At 40.2% G+C, this 16,374-nt stretch overlaps 1 protein-coding gene across 1 annotated transcript in view; it reads left to right on the top strand.

Moving 5' to 3' along the window:
* Window positions 1-16,374, top strand: part of LOC128861075 (uncharacterized) — an 85,633-nt gene that overhangs the window by 13,805 nt on the left and 55,454 nt on the right. The window contains exons 3-4 of the mRNA XM_054098962.1: window positions 4,590-4,746; window positions 14,026-14,153. Of these exons, the coding sequence (XP_053954937.1) occupies window positions 4,590-4,746; window positions 14,026-14,153 (285 nt within the window). The remainder of the gene's footprint in view (window positions 1-4,589; window positions 4,747-14,025; window positions 14,154-16,374) is intronic.

Raw genomic sequence — 16,374 nt, 5'->3', positions numbered from 1 at the left:
TATTTTTCACGTATTTGAATATTATTATTTAATTTATAAAAATTTTGGTTAACAACTGATCTAATTCAAACATTAATTCATTTAATATGTTAAAGTAAATAAAGAAATAAATAAAAATGGAATACTTCTATGAAACTTTTAAGGGGACAGATACCTGTAAACGGCCATATTTTCTCTGATTTTCATTAAAATGATTTAAAATGAAGAAGTCAATATAATTTTTTCAAAATTGGCATACATTTTATTTATACATTAAAATAATATACACAATTTTTTAATTATTTAAAATGGCGGATGTGCATTCAATTCTTCCAGGAAGGTCACAGCGCGGCTTCTGTATCGGCGGGCATTGTAGCATCGGCGTGAGTGACCAGAATACAAAAAACTAAAAATTTTTTTGTTCATTAATGTCATAATTTTTATATGAATTAAAAAAAAAAAAATTGGCGGAAATGCTCCAAAAAAAAAAAATGAATTTTGGGGCGAATTTTTTTTTTTGCTTTGAAAAAATTATTTTTTCGAAAAATTTTCGAAAACTTGTAAATTCACATGAATATATTTCAAGGTTAATAAAATTTTTGTTTTTAATTTTTAAAATTTACATATGCTAAAATAGTTATCAGGTAGTATTATTTTCTTTGTGTCACAAAACGTGGGCCAAAAGTGCGTTTTTTCATGCCCCAAAAGAAATTTTTTTTTTGAAACACGACTTCTTCTTCCCCTTGATTGGCGCGATAACCGCTTAAGCGATTTTGGCCGAGTTTAACACATCGCGTCAGTCCTTTATTTTTCGTGCTAACTGCCACCAGTTGAAAACACCAGGTGAGGCCAAGTCCTTCTGCACCTGATCTTTCCAACGAAGAGGAGGCCTTCCTCTTCCTCTGCTACCACCAGCTGGTACCACATCGAATACTTTCGTAGCCGGAACATTTGTATCCATTCGGACGTCATAACCCGGCAAACGTAGCCGCTGGATATTTATTCTCTGCGCTATGTCAATGTCATAGCAACGCCTCTACAGCACATTGCTCCATCGCCTGCGATATTCGTTCCGTAGCCAACGTACAAAGGTCCAAAAATCTTGCGCAGAATCTTTCTCTAAAACACTCCAATCGTCGCTTCATTGAGAGAGGAATTTACTATTCAGTTTTGGCATATTGTGAATGTCTGGTCGATGGTAGACTTTCTAGGTCTAAAGCCACACTGATAAGGTCCAATCAGTTGGTTGACGGTGGGCTTCAGCGTTTCACGCAATACGCTGGCTAGAACCTTATAGGCGATATTTAAGGGACTAATCCCGCGATACTTGGCAAAGATAGCAGAATCACCCTCCTTATGGATTGGGCAGAGCACACTTAAATTCCAATTGGCGGGCATGCTCTCCTCCGACCATATTGCATAGAAGCAGATGTATGCACCTTACCAACTCCTCGCCCTCTTGTATGAATTGTTCAGCCGGCAGTTCGTCCGCTACTGCAGCTTTGTTAATTTTTAGCCGTGTTATCGTTATTCTCAGCCGCCTTAGTCGAATGGGTTGGTGCATAACTACCATTCGGAATTCACAGAGAGAACGTAGGTTTGAAACTCGGTGAAACACCAAAATTAAGAAAAACATTTTTCTAATAGTGGTTGCCCCTCGGCAGGTAATGGCAAACCTCCGAGTGTATTTCTGCCATGAAAAAGCTCCTCATAAAAAATATCTGCCGTTCGGAATCAGTTTAAAACTGTAGGTCCCTCCATTTGTGGAACAACATCAAGACGCACATCTTAAATAGGAGGAGGAGCTTGGCCAAACACCCAAAAAGGGTGTACCCGGCAATTATATATACATAATAGGACTATGAATAAGTTCGTGCGGTTTTTTTTCGAAATTTGAAACTTTATTGACGTAAAATGGATACAAATTTAATATTCAAAATATTGTCCATCGCTTACTACTACTTTTTCCCATCTTTCTGGCAATTCACGGATTCCCTTTGTGAAAAATTCGGTCGGTTTTGCCGCAATCCACGAATCGATCCATTTTTTGACTTCATCGTAATTACGGAAGTGCTGGTCAGCCAGGCCATGTTGCATCGATCGGAAGAGATAGTAATCGGATGGCGCAAGGTCTGGACTATACGGCGGGTGGGGTAGGACATCCCATTTGAGCGTTTCTAAGTATGTTTTGACCACTTGTGCAACATGTGGCCGAGCATTGTCATGTTGCAAAATAACTTTGTCGTGTCTATCGGCGTATTGCGGCCGTTTTTCTCGCAGTGCTCGGCTCAAACGCATCAATTGTCGTCGGTAGACATCCCCCGTAATCGTTTCATTCGGTTTCAGTAGCTCATAATACACAACACCCAGCTGGTCCCACCAGATACACAGCATAACCTTCAGGCCATGAATATTCTGCGCCGACGTCGATGTTGAAGCATGGCCAGGGTATCCATACGTTGCCCGACGTTTTGGATTGTCGTAATGGACCCACTTTTCATCGCCAGTCACAATTCGATGCAAAAAACCCTTTCTTTTGTGCCGTTGAAGCAGTTGTTCGCATGCCATAAAACGGCGTTCAACGTCTCTTGGCTTCAATTCATACGGCACCCAATGGCCTACCTTTCGGATCATTCCCATGGCTTTTAAACGTTTGGAAATGGTTGATTGATCAACTTCCAAAGTTTTTGCAACCTCTTCTTGCGTTTGAGCCGGATCTTGATCGAGCAATTCCTCCAATTCGGTATCCATGAACTTTGGCGGCGCACCCTCGCGTTCTTCGTCTTCCAAGCCAAAATCACCACTTTTAAAGCGTGCAAACCACTTCTGGCACGTTTGCTCAGATAGAGCATGCTCACCATAAACTTCCACCAAGATACGATGACTTTCGGCTGCTTTTTTCTTCATATTAAAATAATGAAGAAGAATTCCCCGCAAAAACACATTATTTGGCACGAAATTCGACATTTTCAAGTGTGGTAAAAATATTGTTGTTTACGCTTCAAATAAAAAACTTATACTGACGTTTGTGCCTTACGACAGTAGCTCTCCAATGAATGTTTGGAAATGTGGATCGATGGAATAATAATCAAGTTACGCCATCTGTTGTAAAACCGCACGAACTTATAAATAGACCTATTATATATATATATATATATATATTATATATCGTTATTCTCACCTCGTCATAGCCGGGTAGCGAAACGATAGTCCCGCCGTCAGCGATTGGGGTATCGGGATCTTCACATTCTCTGTGACATGCGCAGTTGTCACTATTTAACAAGTTCAAGAAGTACCGCGCCGCTAATTTAAGCCCGAACTGGATGTTAGTCACGAGATCGACGTCTTTGTTTTTACAGGAAAGCGCAACGGTCTTGAAACTTTCAGTAAGCCGCTGAACTTTCTGGTAGCATTTGTTGGGCGTTTTCCCTTTTGCCTGGCATCTCAAGCCCCTCGGAGTGACGTATTTCGGCCTCTCGTTACTTCCTACTGATAATTTGTTTATCTTCCTTTTTGAGTTAACAGTAGCGATCTCAAATGGCTCGTGTAGCGTCCGATCGCAGTGTGGTTCTATAGGCGGCATCTGTTCTTTGCGCGGCAACATGACACTCCTCATCGTACCAACTGTTTTTTCGGGCACGCCGAAAACCGATTTGTTCTTCGCCGCCGGTATGTAGGGAACGAGAAATGTTGCTCCAATCCTCGTGCATGGCAGATTGTTGGGCAGTGCTCTCTGAGAGAGCAAGTATGAGAGTAGAATGGTGATTCCTGTGGCTGTCTGTTGCGATTGCAGCTTTCCGATGTGGAATCAGTTGAATCAGTTGATTGGTGTTTGGAAAGTTTTTTATTTACATTCTAAAAAACAGTATACAAAATAAGAAGCTTGAGATGGAAATAAAGATAGGAGGGAATAAGAGGTAAGAGCCATCCCAATCAGACTTTCAGGATAGGTACTGATGGTTGCCCAGAAAGTGGGCCCACTTGGATGAAAGAAGTTTGGTGCGTCCTTTGGATCAGACTCTTAAAATCGAATCAAATTCTTTTCGTGTCAAGCGAAAAGCTAACTTGCGGGTAAAATTTCCAAAGCAGGCAGCTTTGGCTTTTCGACGAAAGGTAGTATTTTACACAGAAGCAGGTTTAAAGCTACTTGGACGCCTTTAAATTCATGCGATGGCTTTGTTTGGCTTACATCAAAGTGCCTAAATTCCAGAAACGCTTTCGCAAACATATTAAATAAAATCTTCTCTCAAAACGTGATTTTCCAACCCCTCTATGCGGCCATTGTGTCGGTTAGCGCTAATATGAAAATAAAATGAACTTTCTAAGCAAACCAAATTGTTTGGCAAAAAGAAAGTTCGATAAAAAAGGTCTATCTATTTGTTCACAAAATAAAGGAAACAATAATACGGAAATCTAGCAGAGACCTGCTGCTACACAAAGCAAGCATAAAATGGACTGAAAATCGAATGTTTGTTTGCCCATTTCTATAGTTGTGTGCTCGTTTACAAATATATAAATAAACTCCTATGTGAACGTGTGTGTGTATGTATATGTGACCAAACTTATACATATACGACTAGTATTTGTTGCTTCTTTGTTGACCACAATAGGAGTCCAGGACTACAATATGGCGGCCAATTGAACATTTCGGAAATTGGATATTTCGCACTTGATGATGGTCTACAAATTGCCCTTTGGTATCGAAGATCGACCACAATTACAAGACGAATGGACATGAAGATGGCACGCATCCGTTGCTTGATTGTGGTAAGTAGTATACTCAATGTTAGCACACATACAAAATACCATACACGCACGTGCATATTTACACTTCTACACTACATATAAACAAAGAGGGCCGCAGGGCAAAATTTATTGGAGATGAGTTGCTTAATGGGGATAAAGAGCGGAAACAGTTTGGAAGCAAAGTACAAGTAGTTTGGCAGCGCCGGGTGAAGGAAGAGTAGTGAGCAGCGTAAGGAGGCAAACTGTTGGACAATGGCAAATGAGTAAACAAATAAAAATTGAGGAGCGAATATTTGAAAATGCTTAGTTGATTGCGTGGGAGCGTGCGTGCGCCTATGTGATTACGATGGGAATGTACGAAAAAGAGCAGAATTGTGTCAACTCACATATTTACTTATATCGTAAGTTTACCTTAGGTATATGTTGTGTATCCGAGTGTGTACACCTGTGCTTGCAATAATAGCAGCGCGACATATTATAAAGTTTTCACTACTTGTTTAATTTTTATATTTTTTTTTAGAAAAATTAATTTGTATTACAATAAAAGCCTAGAAATTTAAAGTTTAAAGTTTAAGACTTTTGTATAAAGTTTAGAAAAATTAACCAAATTTTCATCAAAATTTCAAACTCTTACGCAAATTTTTAGGAACATTTCGTGTATGCAGTTATCTACTGTGGGCAAAAAGTAAGGTGAATTTGGTTGTAAAATGAAAAATCCTTATTTATTCTTGTAAATAAATTTCATCTCCTTCAAAATAGTCCCCTCTCGATGAAATACACTTATGCCAACGATTTTTCCAATCCCGCTCCAAGTCATCAACACGTTCTCGACCCTCTTTGAAGTCTTTGTACCACTTATAAGAATTTTTCTTTGACATGGTCGAATCACCAAATGCATTCTGCAACATGCTAAACGTTTCCGCAGCCGAAATTTCATTCCGCAAACAAAATTTGATGGCACTTCTCTGCTCAATCAAATCAGACATTGTAAAAATAGAAAAATGCACTCTTGGTCGTTTGGTAAACACAAGCGTAAATATATTACTGATAATGACATTGAACATGACATGACATGGACATGAAAGTTGGCCCAGATGTTACTAACAGTGCTGCCAACTCATGGAAAAAATAACTAGAGCGAAATTTTAATCCCGCGAAGTTTGGCAAATAAGTAGTACAGCCCTCACCCCTTAGTCAATGAGGATACGATTTTTTTGTTAAGTTAGTTATAACCGGGAAATTGTCTAGTCTTTCCCTAAACCGACCTTCGACAGGCTACACAAGACTAGCATCCCGTCAGGAAGAGATTGGAAAACTGAAAGACAGTGTAGAAGAGGTAAAATTAATTGCTACACGGATGGATCCAAGCTGGAAAATAATGGAGCTTTTTCAAAAGAATTTGGATTATAATTATCTGCCGATTTCCGGACTACTGTTGCGTCTACCAGGTAGAAGTCTAAGCTATAAAGGAGGTAACTGTGCACCTTTACACACACGCCGTAACAAAAACTACGATAAATATCTTTTCGGACATCAAATCAATGGAGTCAGTTATACGAAGAACAAAGGTTGCTCAGGAATGTCTGGCAGCTCTAAATGGTATTAGCACCGTCTGCAAAATCAGCCTTATATGGGTTCCGGGACTTAGATATATTGAAAGAAATTGCAAGGCCGATGAACTAGCAAAAAAGTGTACTTCTATTGCTTGAAAACAGAGGCAGAATTGGAATCCCTATGGCAGCTTTCATATTAAGGATAAAAAAAAGCATTCTCCGGCAGGCAAATAGGTCAGGGAGAGAAGAAAATATTTGTGTTACAATTAGGCTAATTTGGCCGAAAATATATAATATGTAGATGGCGGCCGCCATAGCCGAATGGGCTGTTGCGTGAGTACTGTTCGGAATACAGAGAAAACGTAGCTTCGAATATTGGTGAAAGATTAAAATGAAGAAAAAGTTTTTTCTAAAAGCGGTTGACCCTCGGCAGGCAATGGCAAACCTCCGAGTGTATTTCTACCATCAAAAAGCTCCTCATAAAAAATATTTGCCGTTCGGTTTCGGACTGAAACTGTAGATTATAGAGGTGGTGGTCAAAGTGACGTGAAATGGTTCGAAAAGTGAAGAAGCGACTTGAGCGAAATCCCCGACGAAGTGCCAAGCAAATGGCGAAAGAACTGAAAGTATCTGTCCGTAGCATCCGCCTTATACTGAAGAATGATCTCAAAGTCAAGCCTCACAAAATCCAAAAGGTGCATGATCTCACACCAAAGCAGCAACAAGTCAGACTTGAGAGAGCGAAAGAGTTGCTTAGTTGATTGAAAGCAGTCAATTTCCGAACAATGTTTTTTCTGACGAGAAAATTTTTCAAATTGAGCAATTCGTTAGCTCCCAAAACGATAGGATTTATTTGACCGACCGTTCATATGAGAATTTGAGTCATCAATTGGCCATCGGGAAGGCAGCACCCACCACAGGTAATGGTGTGGGCCGCTGTAACCACAGATGGGCGCTCTCCAATCGGTCTCATCGAGTCTGGCGTCAAGGTAAATGCGAAATATTGTCGGGAAAGTATTCTGGACGTTGCTTTGAAGCCGTGGACAGACAAACATTTCGCTGGCAGATCATGGACGTTTCAACAGGACTCGACACCATCTCACAAAGCTCGTGTGAGCCAAGGCCGGTTAGAAAAAGCAAGTTTCGAGCTTCATGACGTCAAATTCCCCAGATGCGAATCCGATCCATTATTCTCTTTGTGCCATTTTGGAGAGCAGGTTCCGAACTAAACGATTTTCCAGTCTCGAGGCTCTGAAAAAACCATTGTCCGGGAGTGGGCCAAGATACTTGTAAGACACATTCGGGCAGCATACGATTCGTTTCAGGGCCGTCTCAAAGCCATAATCAAGGCAAAAGGTGGACATTCCAGTAAACGTAAATTGATTTTTAATTTTGTATTAGTTTCACACATTTTTTACTTTGAATTGAATAAAAGTAGTTTTCCCTGCTAAATTTATGGCCTTTTTAATTGGTCACACTTCGAGTACCGGACCCTGTATGTATAGATAAGAAAAAATGAAGAGTATTGATCAACCTCTTAAAAGACAACATGTCGAAGGTCATGGCTTGTTAAGTAGGTCAGTGGTTGTTAAGTAGGCACTGTTCTATCAAGTTGACCAGATCCTATGGGTCATCACCAAATCTGTTCCTCTAGATAGCTTCGGCTATAGGGGTGGACGAAAGCAGAAAAGCCGTAGCTTCAGTTTGAGTCAGTTGGCATTGCTTTGCTTGCCGTAGCCCTAGCCCTCCCTTCTAGCGCCCTCTTCGCGTTCTTCTTCTTTGCCTTTTAGACAGATTTACTCTTGTATCTCAGTGCCCTTTGGAGCACTAGTACTTTCTGAGCTTGAATTCGGATTAATCATAGTCCTAAGAGCCCCCGAACCTAGTGGTCCCAGAATTTGCTTTTCTCGGATGCGGTGACATGACTGGTAGGGGCTACCAGTGTCATAACCCCATCTGATTCCACCAAATTGCCTCTTTATAGTCGTTAGAGCAATGATGCCTTTCAGATTTGCATCCGAATTAACCATATTACCTCCGTCCGTAGAAAAAAGCGTCAGAGCGTTGAGACGTAAATGAGTTATTCCAGTCTTCTTAGGATCAGCTACAGGATTGGTAGGGGTTACCTGCACTTCCATAGCTTTCTTTGGTTTCACTGAGTCAAGCTCATTTTCACCCATTAACAGGCTCCTGATAGAGCATCTTATAGAGTCTAGCGAGGATGCACCGTCTGATATGTGTCCATCCTCAACCAGCTTGCTTACTCCAGGACCATGATTTCCAACTCAGGTCGTCTTAGTAGCAAATGAGGCTCTGATAGAGCATCTTATAGAGTCTAGCGCGGATGCACCGTCTAATAGGTGCCCATCTTCAACCAGCTTGCTTACTCCAGAGCCCTTAATTCCCAACTCAGGTGGTCTTAGTAGCAAATGAGTTTTGGCCTACACTTCCGATACCCAAGCAGGGTGGATTACCAAAAGTGCGGGTACCCCGTGCAGAAAAGTCATGGTTTGTACTCATTCCGTACCTGAATGACCCTATTTATACTCTTCAAGGGAGCCACTGTTGAAGAGAAAACTGTTTATCGAAATTTCACGTCTAGATCCGTAGTGTTCTGTTTTACCTCAATAATCTCTTTCTTTGTCGTTTGTCAGCGAGGGATATTACTAAGTTTATTAACAGGGTCACCACGCGCAGAATGTGCGTCATCTGTAATTGTCGAGCCTTAGCTTGGAGTCGAGCAAAGTTGTTAGGAAAGTGCCATCTTGCTTTTTCACGGAACTATCCGATGTTGGAAACAAACCTATCCTACGTTTCATAAGAGAGTCTAACTGGTTCCATGAAAAATGAAGAGTAAGGTTCCCTTGTTACACATTGGTACCAGAACTGACCTACAGGGTCTAAGTGAGTTGGCTGTTTTTAAAACCGACGGCTAAAAATCTTACATAACTAACTAACTAATTTTCACTAAAAAGTTTGAAATTTATTGAATTTTTCTAAATCATATGAAAGTTTTGAAATTTTCAGTTACCTGGGTTTTGCTGTAGTATTAATTATAACTTTATAAAGAGTAGAAAAAGGGTTTAACAAAAAGAAAAATTCATAACAGGTCAAAACTTTGCAATATGCGGCGCTACTATTGTTGTGAACAAAGGTGTACATACTTATTGACACTTCTGTCTTGTTGTTTGTTTGGTGTCACAAAGTCCTTTGATTTCCCAAGTGGAAGAACGTACATACATATGTATGCATGTGTGTACATCTCCTGTGAGTTGCATTGTCCTCCAGCAACGGCCTTTCAAATAGACATCTGCGCATGTATGTGAGTGAAGCGTGTGTTTGATTTTTACGCAACTCCGCAGCTTCATTTAGAGATGATAGTTGAAAAGAAATAATGGCACATATTGAGGCAAGCAGAATAGGACAATTGTGCTGAGAGAATTTTTCTTTTAAATTATGAAAAATTAAATTGCTTTGCTCTCAGCGAATTTTAAAATACCAGTTGATTCTCGTGACGTCACACTAGCACAATTCATCCCCTTAGTATTAAAATAGCCTATAAATTTTTTGATGTTTTGAGAAAATGAATTTCAAACTTTTTGTCGAAAGTAGCTCTCACTCAAATCTCGTTATGTCTGTAAATATTTATTATTTTTGACTGACGTTTTGACCCACTTTGTGGAACTAGAATTTGACCAAATTTTTACCACATATAAAATCGACGATGGAGATTCCAAAAATTCAATAAAAAAATAATAGCCTATGAGCACATAGGCTATTGTTATACTAAGGGGACGAATTGGTGATCAGTGCAACCGTATTACCATTTGCGTAACTTGACTTGGCATTTTTTTGTACTCCAGCCTCTCGGAGTTTTAGTTTTTTCTTCTTGACATTTTGCTAGCGGTGTCTCCTGCCGATTCTAAACCTCGCAGCGCCTGTCTGGTCGTATGTTTTTGCTAGGGCGCTACCGTAAACACCTGCTTGAATCAGAGTCACTTACCAGGCACGCGTCTTCAAATACTCGAAGGAGATCTAGGACAAAACAAATCTAAAAACTACTGGACTGGGTAGTGTTTACACAGACAATAAAGGACATTCATCGAGAGACCCTTGCCACTTTCTTAAGCTCCCGACCTCGAATGACGTACTCGGAGTCCAACCACCATCCAAAGCAGATGAAGAGCTCCAGCTACCCTTAGATACCCGTGTAGCTTAGGCACAATTACGTTCGGATTACTGTAGCAGGTTACATTCCTACCTATCCAGAATTGACCCTGACGTACTAAACATATATCCAGCATGTGAAGGCATCTCGCACAACACTAACCACCTTTTCACATGCCCCATAAACCGTCACACGTCTAACACTCCTCTCTCTCTCTCTGGATCCAACCTGTCGAAACAGCAAGTTTCGTAGGCCTAGACGAAGATGACCGATGATTTACATTACACTGAGAGGGTTAAGCAATGCTGATACAACAACAACAACAACAACATAGAACTCCATCTGTTCTGCGCTTTTTAAGAAAAAAATTGTGCAGCTTCCCTTTAATAACGGTCAAGAGGACGCCGATGTCTGAGTTGGAGACAATTGAAACCGGTTCTGTCGGTCTTTTCCTGGCGAGCTCATCGGCAATTTCGTTCCGCTCTATGCTCCTATGCCCCGGAACTCAGATAAGAGAAATATTTGCTGCACGTTCGAGACGTTTGATATTCTCCTTACAGACCAGAAGTGAGCTACAATATGGCGACGACAGGACGTTGATCGTAACTTGACTATTGGAAAAGATATCTTCCATATGAGCTCTAAGCTAGCGTTGATACATAGTCTTATTATTAAGGGGGTATTCTAGTCTAGAAATTTGAAAAAATCGAAATTTTTTTTTTCAAAATTCGATAGTTTAGGTATTCAAAAATATCTCCCTAAAAGGATTTTGCAAAATTCAAATTATTTTCGAAATTACAACTATTTTAGTGACGCGACAGCTAGACTGGTTTGAGCGGACGGCGAAATTCTCGAATTCTCGAAACTACTTCGTTCGATACGGTCGGCACGATATCTCAAGTTCTAATCAACCGATTTGCTTGAAATTTGTCATGAATATTCCTTAAATATATCTCTATCGTATGAAGCTCGAAAAACTGGAAATTTCAATTTTTTAATATGTGTAAACAATTCGAGAAAGCTTAAAAATAAGAGAAAAATCGACCTCAATTTTTTGAGTAGCCGCCATTTTATGGAAAAAAAATTTTTTCCCATTTTTCTGGTTCATACGATAATGACATTCATATTAATTAAGAATTTGTATTTTTTTTTTTTCAGATGACCACAAGGGTAGAAATCGTGACCACGGGGACACTGCCTTTTTTTCCCCCCTTCCATTTCAAGGACGCATAACTCCATGAAAATTCATTTTTTTTTTTTCAAATTTATTTTGTGTGCTCCTAATATATGAATAAATAAATGATAAAAAAATGTATCGTAAAAATATCAATAGCTTTTTTTTTATTCATCGTCAAAAAATGCTCGAAATTCGGGCCTCTAGACTAGAATACCCCCTTAAGTTGAAAAAATGTCGGTACTTTAAAATCGCCGACATCTTGACAGGCCTGGATTGATCTCAGAAATGTGTACATTATTGTGCTGCCAGGTAGGTAGGTAGGGTGGTTGTCATAAAGGCACACTTAGATCTTTCGCAGGCCCATTGTGATACCACTGCAGCTTATCCTTACTCTACGTGTTCCTTTTCAAACCATCCGGTAGCTTTAATAAACGAGCAGAACTTCGTTAGTTTTAGATGGGCTATGCCCGCTACATCGGTTAAAAATGCTGTATCAAGAGTGCGCAGCCTTCTCATAGCTAAGGTTTCACGTCACATAAAAGGTGTCTGACTGTTTTCTCTTCTTCTTTATTAAGACAGCTTCTACAGAAATCGAAGTACGGGAGTCCTAACCTTCTAGCGTGGCTGCCTATTAAACAACGACCAGTTAATACATCAATCATTTTTCTTATAGCTTCTCTGTTAAATCTTAGCAAGATCTTCGAACGACCGCTGTTCCAGTTCGGCCATGTCTGTCTGCTTAGTTCGCATGTTGTGAGGTTTTGCCAGCTTGCATTTACCTTTTTGATGGTTTCCCTGTCTATAAGTAATTTACAAGTGGCTATAGGCATGGGTATCAGCGCCTTATTCGGTTCGAGATCGAGCGTGCAAGTTTATCCGCCTTACAGTTTCCTGCAATATTCCTGTGGCCTGGCACCCAGATAAGGTGCACCTTATAGCACTTAGATACGTCATTTAGTAGTTTAAAACATTCTAGAACTGTGTTTGATTCAAGCGCTTTTAGTGCCGCTTGACTGTCCAAGTAAAAAAAGACTGCATTTGTGCATAATACTCTCGTTTTTATTACCGTAAGTCCCTATTTTCTGGCAGTGACTTCCGCCTGAAATACACTGTAATGATTAGGTAGGCGAAATGATTGGCATATTCCGAGTTTATCGGAGTAGACCCCTCCACCTACTTTGTCGTCCAGTTTTGTGCCATCTGTGTAGATGTTTATATCATTTGTCTTAACAATAAGCCCGTTATCCCATTCCTCTTTGGAAGGAAATACTGTGACAAAGAAATTATTTAAATTGATGTCCTTGGCCTTACAGAAATCTGTTGTGCTGGGAATGCAAGGGAATTGTTCTAAAATTGAAGAGTGCCCTCTTTGGTTCGTTCTGAGTAGGCCGATTTCTCTTAGCCTGAGAGCTGCTTTGGCAGCTGTTTGCTTACCGAATTGCACTATTGGTAAAATATTAAGCATAATATTTAGTGCATCTGTGGGTGTGGTCCTAAGGGCCCCGCAGATGCAAAGGCTGGCCATTCTTTGTACATGTACCATGGTTCTTTTAATGTATAATTTATCTAAAGCCGGCCACCATACTAATACGAGTATGCCGTATGTTAGAATTGATCTGACAATTGCTGTGTAAAGCCAATATACGATAGATGGGGAGGGACCCCAACTTAGTCCTATCAGCTGTTTACAAGAGTAGAGTGCTATTGTCGCTCTTTTTACTATATCTTCGACATTTGCCTTCCAACTTAGTTTTCTGACTAGTATTAGGCCTAAGTACCTAGAGTCGGGAGAGCTATATTTGGAATTTTGTGTTTCCTGGTAAATAGGATGAGTTCAGTTTTATTGGGGTTGACGCTTAGCTTATTTGCTTTTGACCAGTTTTCAACCTGCCAGGTGCAATTGAAAAAAAAAATTATCTTAGAATAACTTTAAAAACTTCAAATTAGCCACGTATCTGGTAGACACACATTTATTGTACATACTGTAATGGCTGAATTAAGTGTTTTAAGACTCAACTTTAACACCCAAGTCTCTGATATCTTACATTTTTTTCTGCTATCCTCTTCATATGGCTGTGGGTGCATTCTTAATGTGGTGTGGAGAAAGATAACTAAGAATATATATAAGTACACACATACATATGTATATACATAAATACACACACATACATACATATGACACAACTATTTTATTTTCCAAATACCCTTTCACAAACCTTACATTTTCAGAATTTTGCCAGTTACTCCCTAGGTGTAGCTCACTTGTCGCCGCTATTTTTCAAACTTTAAATACACACACACACACATATACATACGCGAGTAAGGGGACTTACTCGTAATAGTGCTGGTAGTGCGCATATCTGTTCTTTTCATTTGTTTCTTCTCTTTGCTTTTCTTTTCAGGTAACAAATAGAAATCACACCGATTCTCTGGAGCATTACATAACCACACCCTATGACGCGCATCTGGATTCTATGAATCGCTTCAATTTTGCTTTGCTTTCGAACGTAAGGGATTTGTTCAATTTCAGGTTCGTTAGAAAATGTTTCTTCATAATAGTTTTCTAAATATTGTGTTCTTTAGTTAGTTCTTTAGTAGTAATAAAAAAAAGTAGCAGAATAAAAAAAAATATCACATACGCTTGCGCACAGTATTTAAAAATTAAGAATAGCAGATTAAAATATAAACATTTTAAATTTGCAAATCTACTAATACCAGTTTTAATTTTAATGATTTTAGTTTTTCAGTTTCGAATTTGAATATGCATGTACCATATTTTTACCTTTACTCCTTACCAAAACCAGTGAAAATGTTGAGCATCCAGATTAGATTGGACTATATTTGTGGGGGGGTTGGACAAGACCAAGAACGCAGTCTGGACGAACATTGTACTACACCCGTATAGACTACAGTGGAAGGAGAGAGAGACAGGCTAGAAATTATATGGATCAGACGGGCACATTGGTTGGAGGTCACTCATCCGCGAATCTTTTGGATTCGTTGATGAATCCTAAGAGATCCGGAAGAATAAGTGTTTGAACTTTATACAGGCTCAGAATATCGCACCCCATTAACCTAAGCCTTCCTTTTACCAACCGGTGCGCCCGCCGTAGCGTTAAAGACTACGCTCACGGCAGCGCTGAATGTCGCGCTGTATCTATTACCGATTGAGGCCTACAGCAAACAGCTGGCGACGAAATCGGCACTTAGGTTAAGAGAATCTTCCAACTTAGCCACTAACAGAAAAGGTCACGCAAGAACACTAGACGAATACCCCTTCCTACATCAAACGACAGACTTTTGTAGCTCAGTGGAGTTACATTTAAACACACCCCTTATCACAACTTTTCCAACGAAAGAAGAATGGGACAATGGTGAAACAATGGGACAACAAAAGCGGAATCAGCATCTATACTGATGGTTCCAAGCTAAATGATCAAGTAGGCGGAGGCCTTCATTCTGAAGAATTCTGAAGGAATGAATGCCAACATCTCATTCCGGTTACCGGATCACTGCAGCGTATTTCAAGCTGAAATATTGGCTATCAGAGAAGGCCTGCTAGCCCTAAATAAAAGTGTCCTCACAACAAGAGACATAAACATATACTCAGATAGTCAATCGGCCCTGAAAGCTTTAAAAGCACCTAATATTAACTCGAAGACAGTAAAAGAATGTATCGACGTTTTGACAGAACTATCACAGTACTTTGTAATAATCCTGCTCTGGAAGCCGGGTCATAGAGACATAGAAGGCAACTGCAAAGCAGATGAACTAGCGAGATTGGGTATCACATTACTGATCCAACCAGACAAAGCAAACATACCTATACCTTTAGCAACTTGCAAAAAGCTTATAGAGAAACACACAATCAGTGCAGCCAACAGGCTATGGTCTCAATCCCTGACCTGTGCAACTAGTAGAATGGCGTGGCCGGAATGGACCAGGGGCCGCACAAACCGACTGTTGAAACTAAACAGGAAAAACATGAGAAATCTTCTCGGGGTGCTAACAGGGCATTGTCTGATTAGCAGGCATGCCAGCAGACTGGGAGCGCCCTATAATGACTATTGCAGAAGCTGTAATGACATTGAAGAAGAAGAGACTATAGAACACTTTCTATGTGGGTGCATAGCTCTGGATAGAAGGAGGATCAATATTCTAGGAAAAATCTCCCTGAATAACTTGGCAGAAGTAGCCAATATAAAAATATCAAGTCTTGTTAGATATATCAAAGCCACAGGTTGGTTCAATGAGGACGATGTAGAGTGAGGAGAAGGGATAGCCCCGGTTGTATCACAATGGGTCTACAGCAGGCCTAGGAGTGTCAAACGATAACCACTATACCTACCTACGTAACCTCCTCTTTCAAGTTGATCAGATTCGATGGGTCATCGCCTGATCTGTTCCTCTTGATAGCTTCGGCTATAGGGGTGGACGAAAGCAGAAAAGCCGTAGCTTCAGTTTGAGTCACAGTTGGCATTGCTTCATTTGCGGTAGCCGCAGCTCCCACTTCTCGCGCCATCTTCGCGTTCTTTTGCTTTTGTCGCTTTCTTTGCCTTTTGCACAGATTTACTCCTGTATATGGCAACTGTTCAGTGTCCTTTGGTGCGCTGGTACTTTCTGAGCGTGAACTCGTATTAACCATAGTCCCAAAATTCGAGGAAACTGGTGCCAGAACAGGAACCAATTAGGTTGTCTCGGCTGCTTTAACATGGCGGCCAGGGGATACCTGCGTCATAACCACATCTGAT

Source organism: Anastrepha ludens, chromosome 4 (genome assembly GCF_028408465.1).
Source record: "Anastrepha ludens isolate Willacy chromosome 4, idAnaLude1.1, whole genome shotgun sequence".
Taxonomy (NCBI): Eukaryota; Metazoa; Arthropoda; class Insecta; order Diptera; family Tephritidae; genus Anastrepha; species Anastrepha ludens.
This window is presented reverse-complemented; position numbering and strand designations above follow the sequence as displayed.